The sequence below is a fragment of the Petaurus breviceps genome, unplaced genomic scaffold (assembly GCF_028583685.1).
Source record: "Petaurus breviceps papuanus isolate PSGF00001 unplaced genomic scaffold, PetGlider_PUasm1.0 188, whole genome shotgun sequence".
Classification (NCBI taxonomy): Eukaryota; Metazoa; Chordata; class Mammalia; order Diprotodontia; family Petauridae; genus Petaurus; species Petaurus breviceps.
This window is the reverse complement of record NW_027185804.1, coordinates 23640258-23660036: the sequence shown is the minus strand read 5'-3', so window position 1 is coordinate 23660036 and position 19779 is coordinate 23640258. Positions and strand designations below refer to the sequence as shown.

General features: G+C 38.4%; 1 protein-coding gene across 2 annotated transcripts in view; it reads right to left on the bottom strand.

Annotated features, from left to right (window-relative positions):
* CAPRIN1 (cell cycle associated protein 1) overlaps nt 1-19582 on the bottom strand; it is a 47851-nt gene extending 28269 nt beyond the window's left edge. The window contains exons 1-3 of one of the 2 annotated variants that reach the window (XM_069091390.1): nt 19238-19582; nt 435-497; nt 248-334 (exon numbers count right to left, since the gene is read on the bottom strand). In XM_069091390.1, the coding sequence (XP_068947491.1) occupies nt 248-334; nt 435-497; nt 19238-19471 (384 nt within the window). In that variant the 5' untranslated portion in view covers nt 19472-19582. The remainder of the gene's footprint in view (nt 1-247; nt 335-434; nt 498-19237) is intronic. The other variant, XM_069091389.1, reaches the window with a different exon arrangement.
* Nucleotides 19583-19779: the final 197 nt, after the last annotated feature.

Here is a 19779-nt window from a genome sequence, read left to right as displayed (position 1 = left end):
TATCTAAAACTTCTTCATATTTCACTAAATCTGGATTATCGAATTTTAAAGGCTGAAGAGAATTTAAAGAACTTTTATTGTATCATTTTTAAGTTTACTCTTCTCATTACCTCCAGAGTTAATTTGTCATGCCGCTAGCAAGTGGGAGAGCCAGCACTAGAATATGGACAGTCATTTTTATTTTAATCCCCAGTGCTTAATGTAAAAGCACATGCGTCCTGCCACCAGTTACCCACTAGCTACGTACGTCTTGGCTCAGGGCCATGAAACTCCGCTGCAGCTCTTTTGCAAACTCCAAGTTATTTGTGACTTCCTGGTACTTGGAAACTGCATCCTACAAAGACAAGAGTTCGTCTTTATTGGAAATATACAGAACCTACAGCAACTTTTCTTATTTATAGCAGTAAAAATATAAACTAATTTAAGAACTTTACCAGTTGATCTTGATTAAGCCTTTCTCCCTTGTTCATTCGATCCTGGTAATCATCAAGTTTGCCCTAAATTAAAAAAAAAAGTTCATGTTTAATATTTTGGGACAAAGTTAAATTAAGCATGTTAAAACATGACAAAGCTACAAAACTACCCTACAGTATTAAGTTTTCATTCTGATTCATATATTTAGATTTCTACCAGTCTTAACTGTAACTATGAATTTGACAAACCAATAATAGCAAAGTTCCCAATATGTATATTAGAATGTTCCAAAAGGATGCAATGTTAACTATCAGAATATAAAATTAAGTAATCATATTCATAAGATTTTTACTTTAAGTAAAAAACATAGGGGTGGCCAGGTGGTACAGTGAGTAAGAGCGCTGCCCCGGCCCCAGAGTTGGGAAACCTGGGATCCAATCTGAGCTCAGAGACTTAGCACCCACCCAGAAACACCTGACCATGCAACCTTGAGGAAGTTACTTAACCCCAATTGCTTTAAAAAAAAAAAAACACATTAACACTACACTTCGAGTAATTTTTAAAATTCTAAGAGCTAAAATAAAATACAAAAGCACAGAAAACACAATCCCTAAATTGCAAGACAAAAAGACAAGTTACAGGCACCTGAAACAATTAACAAGGTTACAATCCATAAGGAATGCTCCTGCCTAATCAGTCAAAACACCCAGCAAGATAAAACAGCATGAGGTGAGAAGTTCCACAAGAACACTTTCATAAGGTGTGATAATTGGACCATCAACCAAGTTTTGAAACTTTCTGGTGTGGTTTGGGCCTAATATAGTAACAATGTCTTGTAAAACAACAAAAATCAGGACAACCTAAAAGGAGTCCCCTGTATAATAAATAGAGAGCTCACTGGACAGATATAAAGTGCCAAATTCAAATACAGTAGTGATTGGAAAAAAAAGGAGAAATAAAAAGAAATTCATTAACAAGCTGCGACAGATACTTACAGGTAGTTTCATAAAATATGTGAATAGTTGCAAATTGTATATTTGTTGTACTGTGGCTTAAAAGTGCATCATTTTTAAAAATTAGCTTGCTGAGGCAAAATATCAAAATGTAAAAATTAAAGAGAATAGGCCAGTGAACTGTTTCATACAGAGACAATAAGTATAAAAGGAGTTAAAGAAGAGAGATTACTATGGGCTGACATCCTCAAACTAGATTTCAAGGAGGTAAGATTTGCACTGAAATTTGAAGAATTGGCAAAAATGAAATACTAATATAATTTATACATCCATATTTATTCTCATCTGTGTAATATTCATTGGTCTTTCCAGGGACCCAACAAATGGAGAAGAATGTGCCTCAGGCTGTTCTCAGGAGACACAGCACTCCCTCTCAGTTTAACTTCACTGCTTAAGTGGTCTACAAAGACCAGTCCTTTCTGGTTTTACTAAAGATGAATTAAGAAGAATAAATCTGAAGGGATTCCTAATTTAGAGTTTGACATTTTAAAATTCATCATTTTATAAAAAGAATACATCCATTTAAGGAACTATAACCAAATAATGTAAGAAAAGTCTTAAAATTCAAAATCACAAGGTTGTTGGTATAGTAATATATAGTAAGTTAGGTACCAGACTGAACTCATCTCCAAGCCATTATTCAAAAACATTCCTCCCTCCCCCCTACCCCCAAAACACATGAAGCGCCTCAATCATGGCCCCAAATTATTTCTTGAGACCATCTCAAATACAATTATTATCTGTAAAGCCCAGAAAACACCCCTCCAATTCTTATTACTCTCTACACCTTACTGGCATTGTCTTTATCTCTTCCAAGTTCATTATTTCATGTGAGAATTACTGGCATTGTTATGTGCTGATACTCAAACATTTCGTTTTTTAAAATTCTGAGTTCCAAATTCTCTCCCTCAGTCCCTCTGCCATCCACTGAGAAGTCAAACAACGATACCCGTTATACATGAAGTCATGCAAAACATATTTCCAGACTATGCTGAAAAACAATATGCTTCAATCTTCACTAAAGAGTTCATCAGTTCTCTCTGGAGGTAGATAGTATGCAGCTAGTCTGGCAGAGGCACATAACAATAAAATACAGTTCTATGTTCTACTACACACACTATAAGCAATCAAGCGTCTGGGTCTTATCTAGGCTTTCTCTTTCTCCCAGCACAGTACTCTGCATTTAGGAGGCCTATATGCCAAAACAGAGCTAATACAACATTCAGGTTTGTAGTATGTAACAGGTGGAAAGCAAAATTTTTTAACTGGAAAAAGCAAAAGCAGTTCATTCTCACCACCTATGAAATTGTTGTTGATGTTCAGTCATGTCCAACTCTGTGACCCCATTTGGGGTTTTCTTGGCAGAGATACCAGAGAGATTTGGCATTTATTTCCTTCTCCAGTTCATTTTACAGATGAGGAATGAAGGAAAACAGGGTTAAAGTGACTTGCCCACGGTCACACAGCTTATAAGTATCTGAGGCCAGCTTTGAAGGTCAAGAAAATTAGTTTTTCCTAAATTCAGGCCCAGTACTCTACCCACTGTGCCACCTAGCTACTTTGTCACCTATGAAATAACCTACAGTATTTACATACTTCACCTACAAAAATTCTCCTAAAGGGGAGGTGGGAAAATTGGAACACCAATGCACTGTTGGTGGAGTTGTGAAATTATCCAATCATTCTGGAGAGGAATTTGGCATAATGCCTAAACTGTGCATACCTTTTGATCAGCCTACCACCACTAGGTCTGTATTCCAAAGAGATTTTTAAAAAAGGGAAAAGGACCTATATAAAAAATATTTAGAGCAGCTCTTTTCTTCTTGGCAAAGAAATGGAAACTGAAGGGATGCCTATCAACTGGGGAATAGCTGAGCACGTTACGGTATATAATTGTAATGGAATACTACTGTGCTATAAGAAACAACAAGCAGGATGATTTCAGAAGAACTTGGAAAAGACTAATATGAATTGATGTAAAGTGCAATAAGCAGAACCAGGAAAACACTCTACACAGTAACAGCAATACTGTATAATGATTCCCTGTAAATGACTTAGTGATTCTCAGCTATACAACAATCCAAGACAATTAAAGTACTATTCACCTCCACAGAAAGAACTGATGGAGTCTAAATGCAAATTGATTTATACTTTTTAAAATTTTCTTTATTTTCTTTTTTTTGTCTTCGTTTTCTTTTGCAACATGGCTAATTTGTAAATGTTTTTCATGACTGCACATGTATAATCTGTATCAAATTGTTTGCTTTCTTAAGCAGGCATGAGGGGAGACAAGGATGAAGGGAGAGGGTGAATTTGGAGCTCAAAATTTTAAAAAACTTTTACATTTTTTTGTTTACATATAATTGAGAAAAAAATTAAATAAGAATTAAATGTAAAGAAAAGTAATAGGTTGGGTCAAACACTTTTAAAAATATTTAAACAATATACATATTTCACATATATTAAGATATTATAATTATCTGGTACAGACTACTGGAGAATTCATTCTTATCTCTTAGACACTACGAGAGCATATCACACAGGTCTTGTAGTTAACAGTAATATACCCATTCAAGCCTCAATTCTCAGCGACAAACTAGGTCTGAAAGAATTTCTTATAATTGTTTTGATAGCAGTTCATTATCCTTATAAATGGGATGCAAAAGGAATTCAACACGATCACCAATGTTCTTTCTAGATACAACATATGGTACAATACAGACTGCAAAGATCCAAGTATCTTGTAGTCCCCAACAATCCTATTTACCCAGGGTGACCATTGGTGGTTGACGTTTTTCAGTTGTTTAGTCTTGTTTGACTCTCCGTGACCCCATTTGGGGTTTTCTTGGCAAAGTTACTGGAGTGGTTTGCCATTTCCTTATCCAGTTCATTTTACAGATGTGGAAACTGAGGCCAAAAGAGTGAAGTAACGTGTTAATAAGTGTCTGAGGCCAGATGTGAACTTACAAATAGTTCCCAAGGTCAGGCCCAGTGCTCTATACACTATACCATCTATCTGTCCAAGTGAGATAGGACCAGGCTACAAATGGTCATTTAACCCCTAAGAGCCTTCTAAGTCACCAAAATGGGGCTGAAAAGGATCTGAGGACTTGACAATTTCATCCCAGTACCTAATGCTATCAAGTAGAATGGCACAGTGAGATTCATGGTGTTGGAATTAGAATTAAAGAAGGTCTGACCATTTCACCCCTATTCAACAACTCCTGAAACTCATTATTATCACCGTCAGCATCAAATACAAAATCCTGTGCTTGGCTTTCACAGCCCTTCCTAAGCCCTTTCTACTCTTCCATTCTTCTCACACTTTGCTCCTCTCCATATACTCTATAAACCAGGGTCACTGGCATGGCATATTTCTCCCCCTCATCTTGGCCTCCAGGTTTTCACTAAGTATCTGCCAATGTCCCACCTTCTGCAAGAAGCTTTTCCCAACCCTCTTTTACTTAGGGTCTTCCCCAATATTTCTTTTTGCTACATAGTTGTTTGCACATGGTGCTTCCCATTAGCCTATGAGCTCTTAGAGAAGTTTTTTCCCTCCCTTTGTATTCCTAGCACTAAATACAGCACATGCAGTAGGTGCTTAATAGATGCTAGCTGACATGAGTTTTCATCCCAACTCTTGCCACTTATTATGGGTGCAGTTGGGAAAGAGTTTGGCATGACAGAACAGAATGCAGGAAGAAATGGATTCGAATTCCACACCTGTGACAACCAGCTGCATTCTATTCTGGACAAATCACAACCTCTCTGAACCTCTGGCAACTCTTTAAGACTGAGATATAGAAGGTCAGTAAGTAATTAAGATACACTGGATCCTAGCAATCTCTACCAGGCACATGCCTCCAATGTCAGAGAAGGAAATCTTCATATATAAACACACCCCACCCCCTAAAAGCAGTATTTTGTGATGGCAAAAGCTAAAAAGTGAGCATTGATATGCTAACGAATGACTGTACAAATTGTGGAATAGGAACTAACATTACCACACTATAACAAACAAGGCATAAAGAGAAACTTGGGAAGACATTCAAACTAACTCAAAATAAGAACCAAGAAAACAACATATAAAATGATTACAATGTAAAGGAAAATTGATGAGTTACAGGATGGTCAAATTGGAGAGAGATGTTGATATTTTTAATATGGCACCAATAAATGTTTAAAAGGATATAGGTATATACCAAAAAATAGTATCTAACCAAAGTTATATATGTATATATAACTCCTCCTACCACAAAACAGGAGAAATTATTTTGTTAAGGAAAGAAGGGGGTATATATTAGAGAGGTTAGGTTAGTGTTTCTACTTCTAGGTTGGGCGGAAAGGAGAAAATGACCAGTAGCTTTAGAGTAAGGCTAGCACCAGTGTTTCTATCACTGTCCTTAGAGATTACAAGTCTAATACCTTCATTTGATAGATTTAGAAACTATGACCCTGGGGGCTGCTAGGTGGTTCAGTGAGTAAAGCACCTGCCTGTAGTCAGGAGGACGTGAGTTCGGTTCTGGCCTCAGACACTTAACACCAGCACACACACACAAAAAAACTGTGTAACCTTGGGCAAGTTACTTAACCCCAACTGCCCAAAAAGCACACACACACAAAAAAAAAGAAACTATGTATGACCCTTGGGCAAGTTACTTAGCAAGGCTGGGCCTGTTCCCCTTCCCTCTAAGACTTCCAGAGCAAGAATTCTCTTTATTTGATAAATCAACCTATTCCACATCTATGCACTATCATTTTTCTCACATTTGTTAAAGCTCAGAAATGTTCACAAGTAGCACAAAGTTCCTTAATTTAAACTGCCTTAATAACCATGACTCAATACAACTGTATTTCTACCTTTTGTTCTCTGAAATAAATGCCTAGGTGAAAGGAAATGGAGATACAAAGATTAAAAATTAAGCCTTGCCCTTAGAAACCTATAATTAATTATATAATTATATATATATTATATATAATGAAAATAGACTATAAGAGTTCTTTTAGCTAGCACTAGAAAGTTAGGACTAGAAACAGTTTCAATAAATAAATTGATGGAATAAATTTAGATGAGAGAGTACACCTTAAATTGAGAGAATAGATTACATTTTGGGAATAGTAAATTATTTGTGTGAGAATCTTAGTAGTGTGAAATGAAGATAGAAAAGGGAAGTGGGAATCAGATTCTAAAGAGTCTTAAATACCAGACTCAGAAGTTTCATTGTATCCTATACACCTAAGGGAACCACTGAAAGTTCTTGAACAAGGTAAGGACACCTGGGCAGATTATTTTAACTAATGGAAAGGAAGGGAAGGGAAGGGAAACAGGAAGACAAATTAGGAGGCAATTACAATAACTCAAAGAAGAGATGATAAATAAGGGTCTAACTAAATCAAGAGTTGTTCATGACCTTTTTTGTCACAGACCCTCTCTCTCTTTGGCAGACCAGTAATACCTAAGAACCTCTCTCAAAAGGTTTTTAAAACAGGGCTGCTAGGAGGCACACTGAATAGAACAGCCCTGGAGTCAGGAGGACCTGAGTTCAAATCCAACCTCAGACACTTAACACTTACTAGCCATGTGACCTCGGGCAAGTCATTTAACCCCAATTGCCCTGCCTTCCCCACTTCAAAAAGCAAAAAAAAAAAAAAAGTTTTTAAATGAATAAAATAAGATTTAAGATTGCCAAGGAAACCAACTATACTGAAACAGTTACCAGAGATTTAAAAAACAAGTCCAAATCCCTAGGTTAAAGAACCCCTGATCTAGAGTATCATTAATTGCACTACATCATGAGATGGGTAGAGGAGGGAATGTGTGACTGTTACAAGAATTTCTTGTGAGGTTTCTCCCCTTGCTCCTAAAAGCATGTCATAGCTGAAATATTTTAGCAAGCAGGAGGGTCTTACCAGAGACTAGAATGAAGAAGGGGAGATAAGGAGGGAACTCTTGGGGCATGACTTCAATGTCTTCAAGTGAAGGTGAGGACCTGGACATCCTTCTGGCACCTCAAAATAAAAACTCAACACTTCCCTAGGCCTGCTTCTCCTCCCAATTTCTATTGTTTTTGGCACCTCCATTCTCCCAAGTCACTGAAGTTTATAACTTCTGGGTCATCTCTTCTTTATTCCCCTTGTAGTCAGTTCTATCCTCTTGTCTTCTTTGAGCCTGTCATCCCCCCCACCCTCATGTCCTTGTGTGTCCAATCTCTTACTACCTACATGTTTGCCTACAAACGTGCCCAGCCCTCCCATCTTTAAAAACACCTCACTAGGCCCTCCTGTGACTGCTTTACTATTATCCTGCCTCTGCTCAGCTCAAATCTTTGAAAAAAGCAGTGCCTCCACTTCTCCTTGCATTTTCTTCTAAACCATACAATCTGGTCTCCATCTTCTTCATTCAATGCAAACTGCTCTCTCTAGAGACCAATGACAAATGCTGGAGGGGCTTTGGGAAAAGAGGGATATTAATGCACTATTGGTGGAGCCATGAACTAGTCCAATCATTCTGATTGGAACTATGTCCCAAAAGCTATAAAACTGTGTGTATACCCTCTGACCTAGCACGACTCCTATGAGGTTCTATATCCCAAAGAGATCAAAGAAAAGAAGAAAAGGATCCATATGTACAAAAATAACTACAGCAGCTCTTTTTGTGATGGCAAAGAACAGAAAACTAAAGGGATAAGACATGCCCATCATTTGGAGAATGGCTGAACAAGTCAGGATATTTGATGTAATGGAATACTATTCTGCTGTAAGAAATGACAAAAAGGATGGTTTCAGAAAAATGTAAACTAATGCAAAGTGAAGTTAGCTGAACCAGGAGAACAACTGATACAAGAACAGCAATGTTATAAAGATAATCTACTTTTAAAGACAAAGTAACTCTGATCAACACAATGACCAACCACAATTCTAAACATGATATATACATCCAAATAGAGCTGATGGACTGGAGGGGCACAGATGAAACCATATTTTCTTCCTTCCTTTTTTTTGGTACTTGGTGAATGCAAGAGTTTGTTTTGCATCATTATACATTCTGCAATAGGATTCATATTTCTTGCCTTCTCAATGGGTGGGGGAGAGGGAGAACAAAGAGGTATATTTGGAATTGAAAATCAAATAAAACTGATTAAAAAAAAACAAAAGGAGTAACCAATGATCTCTAAATTGGCAAATTGAATGGCCTTTTTAATCAATCCTCATGTTTCTTGACATCTCCACTGCATGTGCCAGTTCTGAGCACCTTCTTCAACTGGATACTCTGGCTCTTTTGCATTTTCTTAACTGCTCTCTCATTCCTTCTCCCAGCTTGACCACCTCAGCTCTCCTGCAAGATCTTCATCCATGTCACTACCACAAACTGTAAGGGACACCCAAGGCTCTGTCCTTGTATTTCCAGACTCTCAACTAGTTTTCTCATCCCCATCGTCACTGTCACCCAGATTCACAACTTCACTGTCATCTGATTCATCACTCTCTTCATCTATCCAATCTATTGACAGATCTTGTTTCTATCTTTATGACATCTCCTTGTGTAGTCTATGGTCTAGCCACATTAGTCTTTTATTATTTCTTGCTCCTCAAAGAGGGCACTCCATCTCCATGACTTTGCAATTGTTATCTCCCACACTCGGAATGCTCCCTCTTTATGTCCACCCTTAAATCCCTAGCTTCCTTCCTTTAAAACTGAACTCAGTGTGGCTAGGTGGCAAAGTGAATAGAGCAGCAGCCCTGGAATAAGAAGGACCTGAGTTCAAATCTAGCCTCAGACACTTAACACAAAAACTAGCCGTGTGACCTTGGGCAAGTCACTTAACCCCAATTGCCCTACTTCCCCCCTCCAAAAAGAAGACTGAACTCAAGTGTTTTCCTCTAGGAAAGGAGGCCTTTCTTGAACCATCTGCTGCCAGTCCCTTCTCCTCCTCTGCCATCCCCTATCTACTTGCTAATTCCTTCATCTGCTCTGTAACTAATATTTTATGCACACGTTGTACCCTCCCCCCACTGAAATTTATGTTCCTTGAAGGCACAACTTGTTTTGCTTTTATTTTATAGCTGAGCACTTGGCAGAGTGCCTTAATGAATGCTTGCTGATGGACTGGATACTCCCTCCAAGTGCAGACTCCAAATCACCTTACCTTCCCTGCCCAGGTGGTAGCCTTTTCCACATCTTCCACCATGGAGGGCCCCTTGCAAAATCAGGGCTACACATGGGATGTTGTCTGTCCAACAGTTATCCCTCATTCTACATATATGACCAGACCTCTTTTTAAAAAATTATCCACAAATTTGATGACATTTTTTACTCTAATTCTTCTCCTTCCTAGTTCTGTCCTTATTTGGTATGTGTTGTCTGCCTTGCTTACACCCACTATGTGCCTTTATTACCCTTTGAATGATAATTATTTTTAATTCTTCCAGTCTAAGACTCACAAAGTCACATATTGGTAGAATATTAAAGATATTTCTAGTGATATTAAAAAGATAAGCCTTTATTTGACAATTTAAAATAATCCTCAAGTTAAAAGAAAAAACATGTATCTCCCCTATTATTAAAACACTACTAATATCATATTACCTTATTTTTGCTGAATTGTGTAAATACTGTATCCCTCTAATGCAATGTGCACTCCTTAATGGTATTAAATTATTATTTTATTTCCAGCATCTTGTTTACAGTAAATACTTAATAAAATGATTACTTGTTATTCAAGCAATAAACCATTTTAAAGAGGAAGAAATGTCAAAGGGGAACAAATATGGCAGCACAAAATTTGCCACTGAGTCCAATTTTAAAAGTGTATTAATTAACAAAAACTACAATAAGCAGAAAAGCATGAGTGGCTACAGAATAATATAAATGTACAACAGTGTCAGAAGAAATGAAGTCTAGAACAAAGACCTAAAACTTTAAATGAAAATGCCTTTTTAAGCTATGTTCAGAGTAATAAAATGAAGGGAATGAAACTTGGTTGAGAGATTACAGCATAAAGATAAACAATTCAAAGTCTATCTCCTTTCCCTTTTCTAAACCAGAGATTAGTGCTGTCAATTTGGAAATTTCAGCTGAAGAAATAAATTTAGAGCCATTAAAGTTGTCCAACAATAAAAGTCCACCTTTAGAAAGTGAGCCTAGAAGCATTCAAGCAGTTTTGTCTCCACCTCCATAGACATATAAATGTTTGCATTCCCAGGTGATTATTGCCTATACAAAAAAAAAATTCCTTTATTGATTCCTTTACAATATTAATGAAAAATTCAATCATACATCCATGTGAGCACAGCAAACCTAGAAGATAAAACAGAATAATAGCTACTCCAGCAAAGGTATCACTGTACAGTCTTGGCACTAGATAACAACTGAAAATAATGGAATTAGCCGATTCTAGCAAGAAACAGATATGGGCATTATAAAAAAATTGTGTTGAATCCCTTTAGTAAACAATTATTACTGTCCTGAAATAAGTGTTATAACATGTCTACATTTTTAAAGGTACAACTATGGTAGATAATTTAAATAAATATCTCTTCTGAATTATTCAGGTATTTTCATAGAGCAGTCCTCATTACAATAAAATTCCAAGAAAATCGAAGTGATCTAGAGATCCCTTTTGAAAATCAAAAGGAAGGGGCGGCCAGGTGGCTCAGCGAGTAAGAGCATCGGCTCCAGTGTCGGGATAACCTGGATCAAATCCGGGCTCAGATACTCAGCACCACACCCAGAAATAATAACTGGCCGTGTAACCTTGAGCAAGTTACTTAACCCCAATTGCTTTAAAAAAAAAAATCAAAAGGTTTGATATGTAATTAAAAAGGGAGACTATCTTATAAAGTATAATCCTGAATTCAGAATCAGCAAAGCTTGAATCAAGCTTCAAAATTTGGATCCATTAATTTGTTTAACAGGAACATAGAATGTAATTAAATGTTTCTAAGAACAATTTAAGATGCTTTTTATGTAAGTAAGAATTCCACCTGATCTCCTATAATAAGCCCTGCTAATTCTGGAGTCAGGAAGACCAGAGTCTAAATCTAGACTAATACTTTTACTAACTGTGTAACCCTAGTCAATTTATTCAACCTGTTCACCTCAGTTTCCTCAACTATAAAATGGGGATAACAGCACCTACCTATCTCTCAGGATCAAACGAGATAATATTTGTGAAGCCTTTAGCATGGTGCCTGGTAAATAGGTTCTAAACTAAATGCTTATTCACTTCCTTTCTTTATTCACTTGCTAACCTTTAAATTACACTATTATACTCTTAAAATTCAAAACTGCAATAGAAAAATCCCATTACATTGAAATCTATCCTGGTAAATACCACTAGAAGGAGAAGCTCCTTGCAACAGAACACTGCTGTCCCAGAAATAGTCCACATGCTTTCTTGATCCAACTATCAAAATGAAATTTTAAATGAATACAAGCACTGTAGGGCATATACAGATAGGGTCCTTTGTCCTAACCTGAACACCACAAACTTGGGAAGAAGACACCAAGAAACCCAACATTCTTTTGTAGTTTTATTCTAAGCATTAAACTGAGTGGTAGAACTGCTATAAAAGTAAAAGAAGGGAGGATCATTCTAGATGAGACAGTGATCTTTCTCAGGGAAGAGATCAGTCCTGGTAAATCTAAAGAAGCAAGTGTTTTCCTCCTCCTGAGCTAATATACTTTGAAAAATGGTGGAAGTATGGATTTTTTTTTTCATTTAAAGTAAAACGCGGAAGGTGAACCATACTAAACATACCCTATAAAACAGCCTCCTTAACCCTGTAAATACTCCATTCACTGACAATAGAAAAAATCCAAACAATTCCCAGAATAGAACAATATGAATCAAGAGATCCAAAACTGAGGGGGGAGAGAAAATTCATACACCTCACACTCTCCCACTCAACAATGCTTCCCCCCCCCACCCATTTCTCTGTGACTTGTATGCCAGTATGCAAAACTTTACTGAGGTCTACCTGCCCCAGTGCTAAGAAAGTTTCCATCTGAAGCTTTAAAAAGTTGTCATTCCTAACAATTTCATTACAAGGCAATGATATTTCAATGAGTTGTTATAAAATCACTATAAGTAACCTTGAGCAAGTTACTTAACCCCAATTGCTTAAAAAAAAAATCACCATAAGATTTTAAACTTCCATTATAGATTCCTTTCTTTCTAAAAATAGCTGTAACAATTAACTTTTATCTGACTTCTTAATACTCTAGAACTTTTCTCTGGTAAACCTAACAAAAAAACAAATTTGAAGACAAGGGATTCTGCAAAAATTATAGGCTAAGTAAGTTTGACTTTGATTCTTTTCAAATTTTTAGGACATATTATTAAAGGGATGGTTAGTGCATATTTAGAAGAGGAAGCAGTGATAACAGTCAACCAACATGACTTCATTGAAAATAACTCTAAGCAGACTAACCATTATTTCCTTTTTTAAGTTACTTGACTGGTTTGATAAGGGTAATGCTACAGATAGCTTACCTAGATTTTGCTGAAGTCTCTCATGCTATTCCTGTGGACAAGATGAAAAGACGGGAGCCTGACAAATAGATAAGGGTATCCTGAACCGGTTAAATGCGCAGATGCAAAAATTGTTTGCTATTAACTTAGTGAGCATTCTAGTCAAGGTCTCCAGGGAATTGTGCTTGGCCCAGTACTGTTTAAAATAGGTTTTTTAATCAAACTTAGATATAGGTATGGATGGCATGCTATCAAATCAGATGACAGAATCAGGATTCAAAAAGTATCTTAAGATGCTAAAACAATGGACAAAATGTAATATGAAACGTAATGTGAAGCTTACACTTAGTTTCAAAATACAATAAACAAGTACAGATGAGGGAGACATGTCTAGCTCAAGCTTCCTTCTCTGCTCCCCCCCCCCCCCAAAAGGATAGATGTTTTAGAGATCTGCAAGTTTGGCAAATGTAGGAGGACAGGCATCTTACTGTAATGTTGATGGGGCTGTGAACTGGTACAGCCATTCTGGAAAGCAATTTGCAACTGTACCAAAGTCATTAAACTGCATACCCTTAAGATCGTGGTGTTGCAGCAGATTAACAGGAAACAAAGTGAACAACCATAAACAGGAAAATGGATAATCAATGACAAAATATGAATGTAATGGATTATTGCACTCTAAGAAATGATAGAGGGACAGAAGCAGAGAAACCTTAAGAAGACCTGAAAGAACTGATGAAAAGTGAGCATAGCTAGGAGAATTATTAATACAATACCTCCAACACCTTAAAGGAAAATAACTTTTAAAGACTTAATAACTCTGAAAATGCAATGACCAATTAGCATGATCTCAGGAAAAAGATGGGAAAGGTGTGAAATGAGTCCTAGATTTTCAGGCTTGGTGAGGAAGGAAGAGGGAGAATGGTGATAGTGACACCAAAAAAAGCAGCACAACTTTTTAAAAATACACACAAGACATTTTCAAGTTCACAAGGCACACAAATGAAGCGGTTTTGTTACAATTATTAAAATTTAATATGCCTTTTAAAAACTTAATTGTTCAGTTTCATATATAATCCTTTTTATTCTTTATGTGCAGAAAGGTTTGTGTTTGTCAAATTTGTAATCAAAAAGAAAATTTTTAAAGAATCAACAGAATAATACAGCAACAATAAATTAACATAATCTTAAAACATATCAAGGTAAAGTATTCTAATTTCAGGAAGCCAGAGAACTGCTGTACTCTGCTCTGGTAAGACATATAGGGTATTATTAATAGTCACAAATTAGGAAGGACATAAGCTAGGGAAGTCAGGAGAGCAAGTAAAATGAAAGGCCTATATAATTCATGCCATATGGGGATTAGTCCAAGTGACTGGGGATGTTTGACCTAAAGAAGACTTGGGGAAGACATGTAGAAGAGACTGACTTGTTCTGCTTAGCCCTAGTAAGCAGAACGATGGAGCAATGAGTAGAAATTGCAAAGAGGACACTCTCCAAGTGAGGCTGCCCTGGAGGTTACTTGACTTGAGTTACCCTTCCCTGGAGATCACTTGTCATGGAGATTGCAAATGGGATTTGGAATATATGACCTCTCGAGAGGTCTCTTCCACACTAGGATTCTGAAGAAGATGGGACAATTTCTCTCACTGTTCCCAATGTTTGACTTCAAACAATGCATATTAATGTAATGGATTACTGCACTCTCCAAAATCTATAGGACTTTATGTGGTCTATTCATCATGCAAATGAACAGTAATATAACTGTACTTACATTCCATAAGGAAGTGAACTAGCTCAAAAGATCACAAAACTTTAGACTTAGATGGACCCTTAGAAGTTATCTAATTGAACCCTAGCTAAAAGATGAAAGAATATTAAGACCAGATGGCATGCCATTGCTAAAGTTTTAGAAATCTATCATACTCTGGTAATATCTTTTAAAAGTTAGCAAACTTTAAGACTGTTATAAACTAACCACTGGCAGCGTTGCATAGTGGAAATAAACCTGGATTTGGAGTCTACAGTCCTGGCCTGTAAGAGTCACTGTCATGAGAAAAAACAGGATAGCTGCCACAACTAAAGAAATGCTTCTACCAGCCCAAGTTTCTGGGGGCTGCTATACAACTTCCACTTCCACTCCCTTTCAGAGAAAGAGTACTGGCACTTGTTGAGAATTCAGGGAAGGACTCAAACATCCTAAGACTTGAAATTAAGTGAGACTTCCCATTTTGGGGAAAAATCATTTTCCAAGCTCCCACCTTCTCAACTAATAGACATTCAGAGGGGGAAAGGCAGCATGGGTGTGATTCAGGAAGCTGAGTAAATTTCTATAGTCTATTTTCCCTATTGTCCCTCTCATTTGGTAGATCCAAATATAAGGGCAATCATTTGCTTCAGGAATAATTAATTTGTGTACCAAGTTTTAAAATTTTTGAATACTGTTAGTTCCAATAAGTCAAAAAAGTGGATATTTCATCTGAGGTTTTAAATTGTATTCTGACTAGACAGTGTGGCATATTGAAAAGAAGACTGGACTTGGGAGTCCAAATGACCTAATGGGTTCGAATCCTATCTCTGATCTTTAGTATCCCTGTGTGTAACCTTGGGCAAGTTTTAACCACTTTGGTGCTGTTTCCTCTTCTATAAGATGTGGAGAATACCTCTACTTATCTACCTCACAAAGTGATTGTGAGGACCCAGTGAAAATGTACCATAAAGCACTTTGCAAATCTTAAAGCCCAATATAAATGCCAATAATTATTTATTTCTACGACATATCCTTTTTTCTACTTAAGCCATGAAAAAGTTAATAAAAATCAACAGGAAATAATCCTTAGTCAAATATGTAAAACCATATTTCTCACACTAAAAACTCATCATCACTGTCAAGTATTTCAGAAAGAACTTTAAAAAAAAAAGAATCAGTATTAAAGGTTCTTTCCTCTTTGCCAAGGTGAATGCAAAACATGAAGCCACCTTGTCCTCTGCAATGCAGTGAAAAAGCTATACTAACTAAATGCATGTGTTAACAACCCAAATACTTCAAGGAGCAACCAATTTCATCTCCTGGCCTCAAGAATTGATTATCCAATGATATGGCTAAGAGATGTCACCTAAGAAAGAGAGAGCTCTATTAAAAAAAAAATGCAGCAAGAATGGTACTTAGCCCCATCAACATTCTTGCATAAGAAGAGCCTACCTTACAACAACTACACCATCTTTTTCCCTGATTAGTGCTAACTACAAAAGACATCAATAACAGAAATATTTAATGCAATATAAAACTTTCAGAAAGGGTCTCATCATAATTACAAAGCTGTCAGTTTCTGCTTTTCCAGAAAGGAAACAATGGTTAATGTTTTATCTACTGCAGTCACTGCCACGTTTCCCTAAGTTGCACTGGTGTGTTATCCCCAAATTCAACATTAGAACATTTAAAAATGTTACTTGCTCTATTGCTCACCTCTGAGCCTGTCAGAACTTTGAAATAATAAAACTTCCAGTTTCAGTTCTCAGATAGTTTTAAATTCATCGTTTACAAAGAGGTCTTTTAAAGGTCAAACTATTGTGTCATACCTAAAAAATAAACAATGTAGAGGAAAAAATTCTTTCATCCAACTAGGTGAAACTTATTCTTAATTTTCCTAAGACTGAAATTAGAGAATTGCTTAAAAAAAAAAAAAAAGCTCACCATGGGAACTAGTTACACAGGAACAAAGAGTCTGACCAAAATGTAGAGAAAAGTTCTTAGGCCTCCATGTGTAAGAGCTGCTTTACATGGAGTTTTTAATAGTGAAAGTAAAAAGTATCTAAATTTTGATTTTTTTAATACAAAAAGAGATGTTTTCATTCTTTATTTTACATCAAAATCAACCCTTCCATCTAGTCATCTAATTTTATTCCATCAATTTTCCCAATTTGTCACTAGCAAGCTGATAGCTGAGAAAGTTAACCAGTGAAAATTTTTCTTTTAACCACAGCCAGATAATTTAGGGGTAAAAAATGAGTTTGATGTCCAAATTTAACCAAATTATAGCACCATTTACGCACAACGCTTACCTAGTTTTTAAGAAAGTTATTAATGGTCTCAGAACATTCCAAAATAAGCTATTGATTTAATAACTTAAAAGTTAGAACAAATGCTCTGCCCAGAACTAAAATCATTAAAATTTTAACTTTAATAACCTTAATTCTTATTTTATTTTAAATAGCTTATTGTATACATAATCTCAATCTTCAATGATTTATCTAAAAGTGATAAGGGTATTTTCTAGTCATTTTTCCAGTATAATTTGTATCACCATGTTACTTTTATTGTAATTCACACACAAAAACAATCTATCACTCAAGTTTAATGAGTGGGTCTGACATGGAGCACCAGGATGTCAAACTTCAAAAAACACTTAACAGCAACAGCAAATCATAGAGGTGTTATGTGCCATTTGATATAGTGGACATGTTCCTAAAAACGAGAGCTCAAACTGAGCGGTGGTCGTTAAATTTAAGGAAATTTCAGAGCGAACTGTGTGTAGAATAATCAATCATACCCTAATTTAAACTGTGAGTTTGATTCAGATTATAGTCTTTCAAGTGAAATATTCCTGTATAGAAAGAAAATCTGTACCTTTACTAGTACAGAGATGCCATTAACACAGTATGTAGGTCTGATAATATACACCCAGTTTATATTGGGTTATTTTATATCATATAACATGTACACCCAATTTTATATATATATACACACACACATACATAATATATATCATATATGTTTTTTAGATTTTTCTCAGACACAGTTGTTCCCCTTCCCTTTATCTCCTGAGTTCAAGTCTTGGGATGGAAATACAAATCTCTATGTGTACTACAAACCAATCCTAAACAAAAAATGATCTAGTTACATAGCTTGTAAACTATTAAGGGGAGAGGAGTTCAGAGATTGGAAGGAGTATCAGAATCTACCATTAGCTTGCCAATCAATTTTCACTACTTTTGATATACATTTTACTGTGTACGCTTCCTTTTACCAGTTATAATGGCATAACTGGATTTTCAATTGGAACTTTAAATATGTCAAGACACTTTAAAAGATGAAGGATGGAATTCAATTCACCAGACAATATACAAAAGATACACAAATTGAGACACTTAAAAAATTTACATTCCTAGCTGCTTTTTAAAACGCACGTAACATCAACGCAGTCATGGCTGTTGTTAAGTTCAACTATTCCCTGAATTAGGTGGATGTGTCAACTATAACATTAAGGTGTACCAAAATAACTGGTAGTCTCCCTGCCCAAAAGCTAGCTAGCTTAAGGATGTTAATTTTTTTCCTCTACCCCAACCAAAATATAGAACTCTTGCACACTACTCCCCTAAAGTATTTTTCCGATTATAGAACCTAAGCAACAGAAGGGCCATTTGAGATGAACCCCGTTCTACACAGTTCAGTTACAGATGAAAAAAGAATGCCCAGAGGCTGCCTTGCTCAAGGTTACGCGGTTAGAAGCAGCCATGAACACCACCCAAGGCTACTCTTTGGACTACAGAACACTTCCATCTTAAAATTTAATCTTCATACAAAACTCCAAAATAAAACCTGAACAAAAGAATGTACTGCTATAAATTCTCGGTATGAAATTGGGACGAGGCCTGAATTTTCGCTAATTTGTGCTACTGTATTTGTGAACGCCCTAAGGACCCAAGGTGTAAGATGCTTTCTTAAGTGTAATCCTCTGCAGGTGCTAACAACTGTCCAGATGAACATTTTTCAAGGAACCAATGGTAAATAAAAAATGTAAATTGAAAAAAAAAAATGTAAATTGCCCAGGCCCAGGGTAGGGAGGAGTCAGGAAGACCTCAGGCGCCTAAGGCCGGTATGACCCTGGGCAAGTCGCTTCCCTCTACCTTTTCAGTTTCCTCACCTGTAAAATGGGCATGCGGTGAGACTCAAAGTCCGGCAAGGAGCCCAACGCCAGCGGCCACGCTGGCCGGCCCTCCAATCCCCCGCCCCCCGGGGGGCCCCCGCGGGGAGCTCGGGGGTGGGCGGCCGGGGAACAAAAGGCCCAGCGGAGGGCCCGCTTTCCCCCCGCCCCCACAAAGCGGCGGCGGCCCGAAGCGCTTCCCTCCCCACCGCCGCCATGTTCGCCTCCTCCTCCATGTGCCCGCCGGCCCCTCCCCCCCCGCGGCCCCCCGCCCGCGCCGGCCCCGGGGGTCGCGGGTCACAGACAAAAGGCCCGGGGGAAGGCGCGGCGGCCCGCGGGCCCCAGCAGTTGGGGGGCCGGCTCCGGTGGGGCGGCGCGGCCCGTTGGGCCCCCTCCCCCCGCCCCCGGGCACCTTTTTCTTCTCCAGGTTGCGGAGCTTCTTGTCGATCACGCCCAGGATCTGCTTCATGGCCTCGGTCTGCACCGAGCTAGTGCCGCCGCCGCTCGCGGCCTGCTGCTGCGACCCCGCCGCCGCCGCTGCGCCCGCGGGCCCCGAGGCGCTGCCCGCCGCATCGGCCCCGGAGGAGGAGCCCGGCGGCGGCCCGGACGCCTTGCCGCTGCTGGTGGTGTTGGTGGCCGAGGGCATCTTGGACACCGACAGGGACAAGAAGACAAGAGGGACGGGTTAGGAGGGAGAGCGAGAGAACGAGCGACCGGAGGGGCCGACAGGGGCAGTCGCGGGACAAAACGCAACGCACCGGGCGGGCCGCCGAGCCCGCCCTACTGGGGGCGCGCGCGCGACGCTCGGGGGTCGGGGCGGGGGAGGGGGCAGGGAAATGCGGGGCCGGGCGCGCGCAGGGGAGCGAGCGCGGGGCCGCCGGCCGGAGGCGTGCGCGCGCAAGCCGGGAAGGACGCGCGCGCCGGCCCGCTCTCCGGACCCTGCCCCCCCCCCCC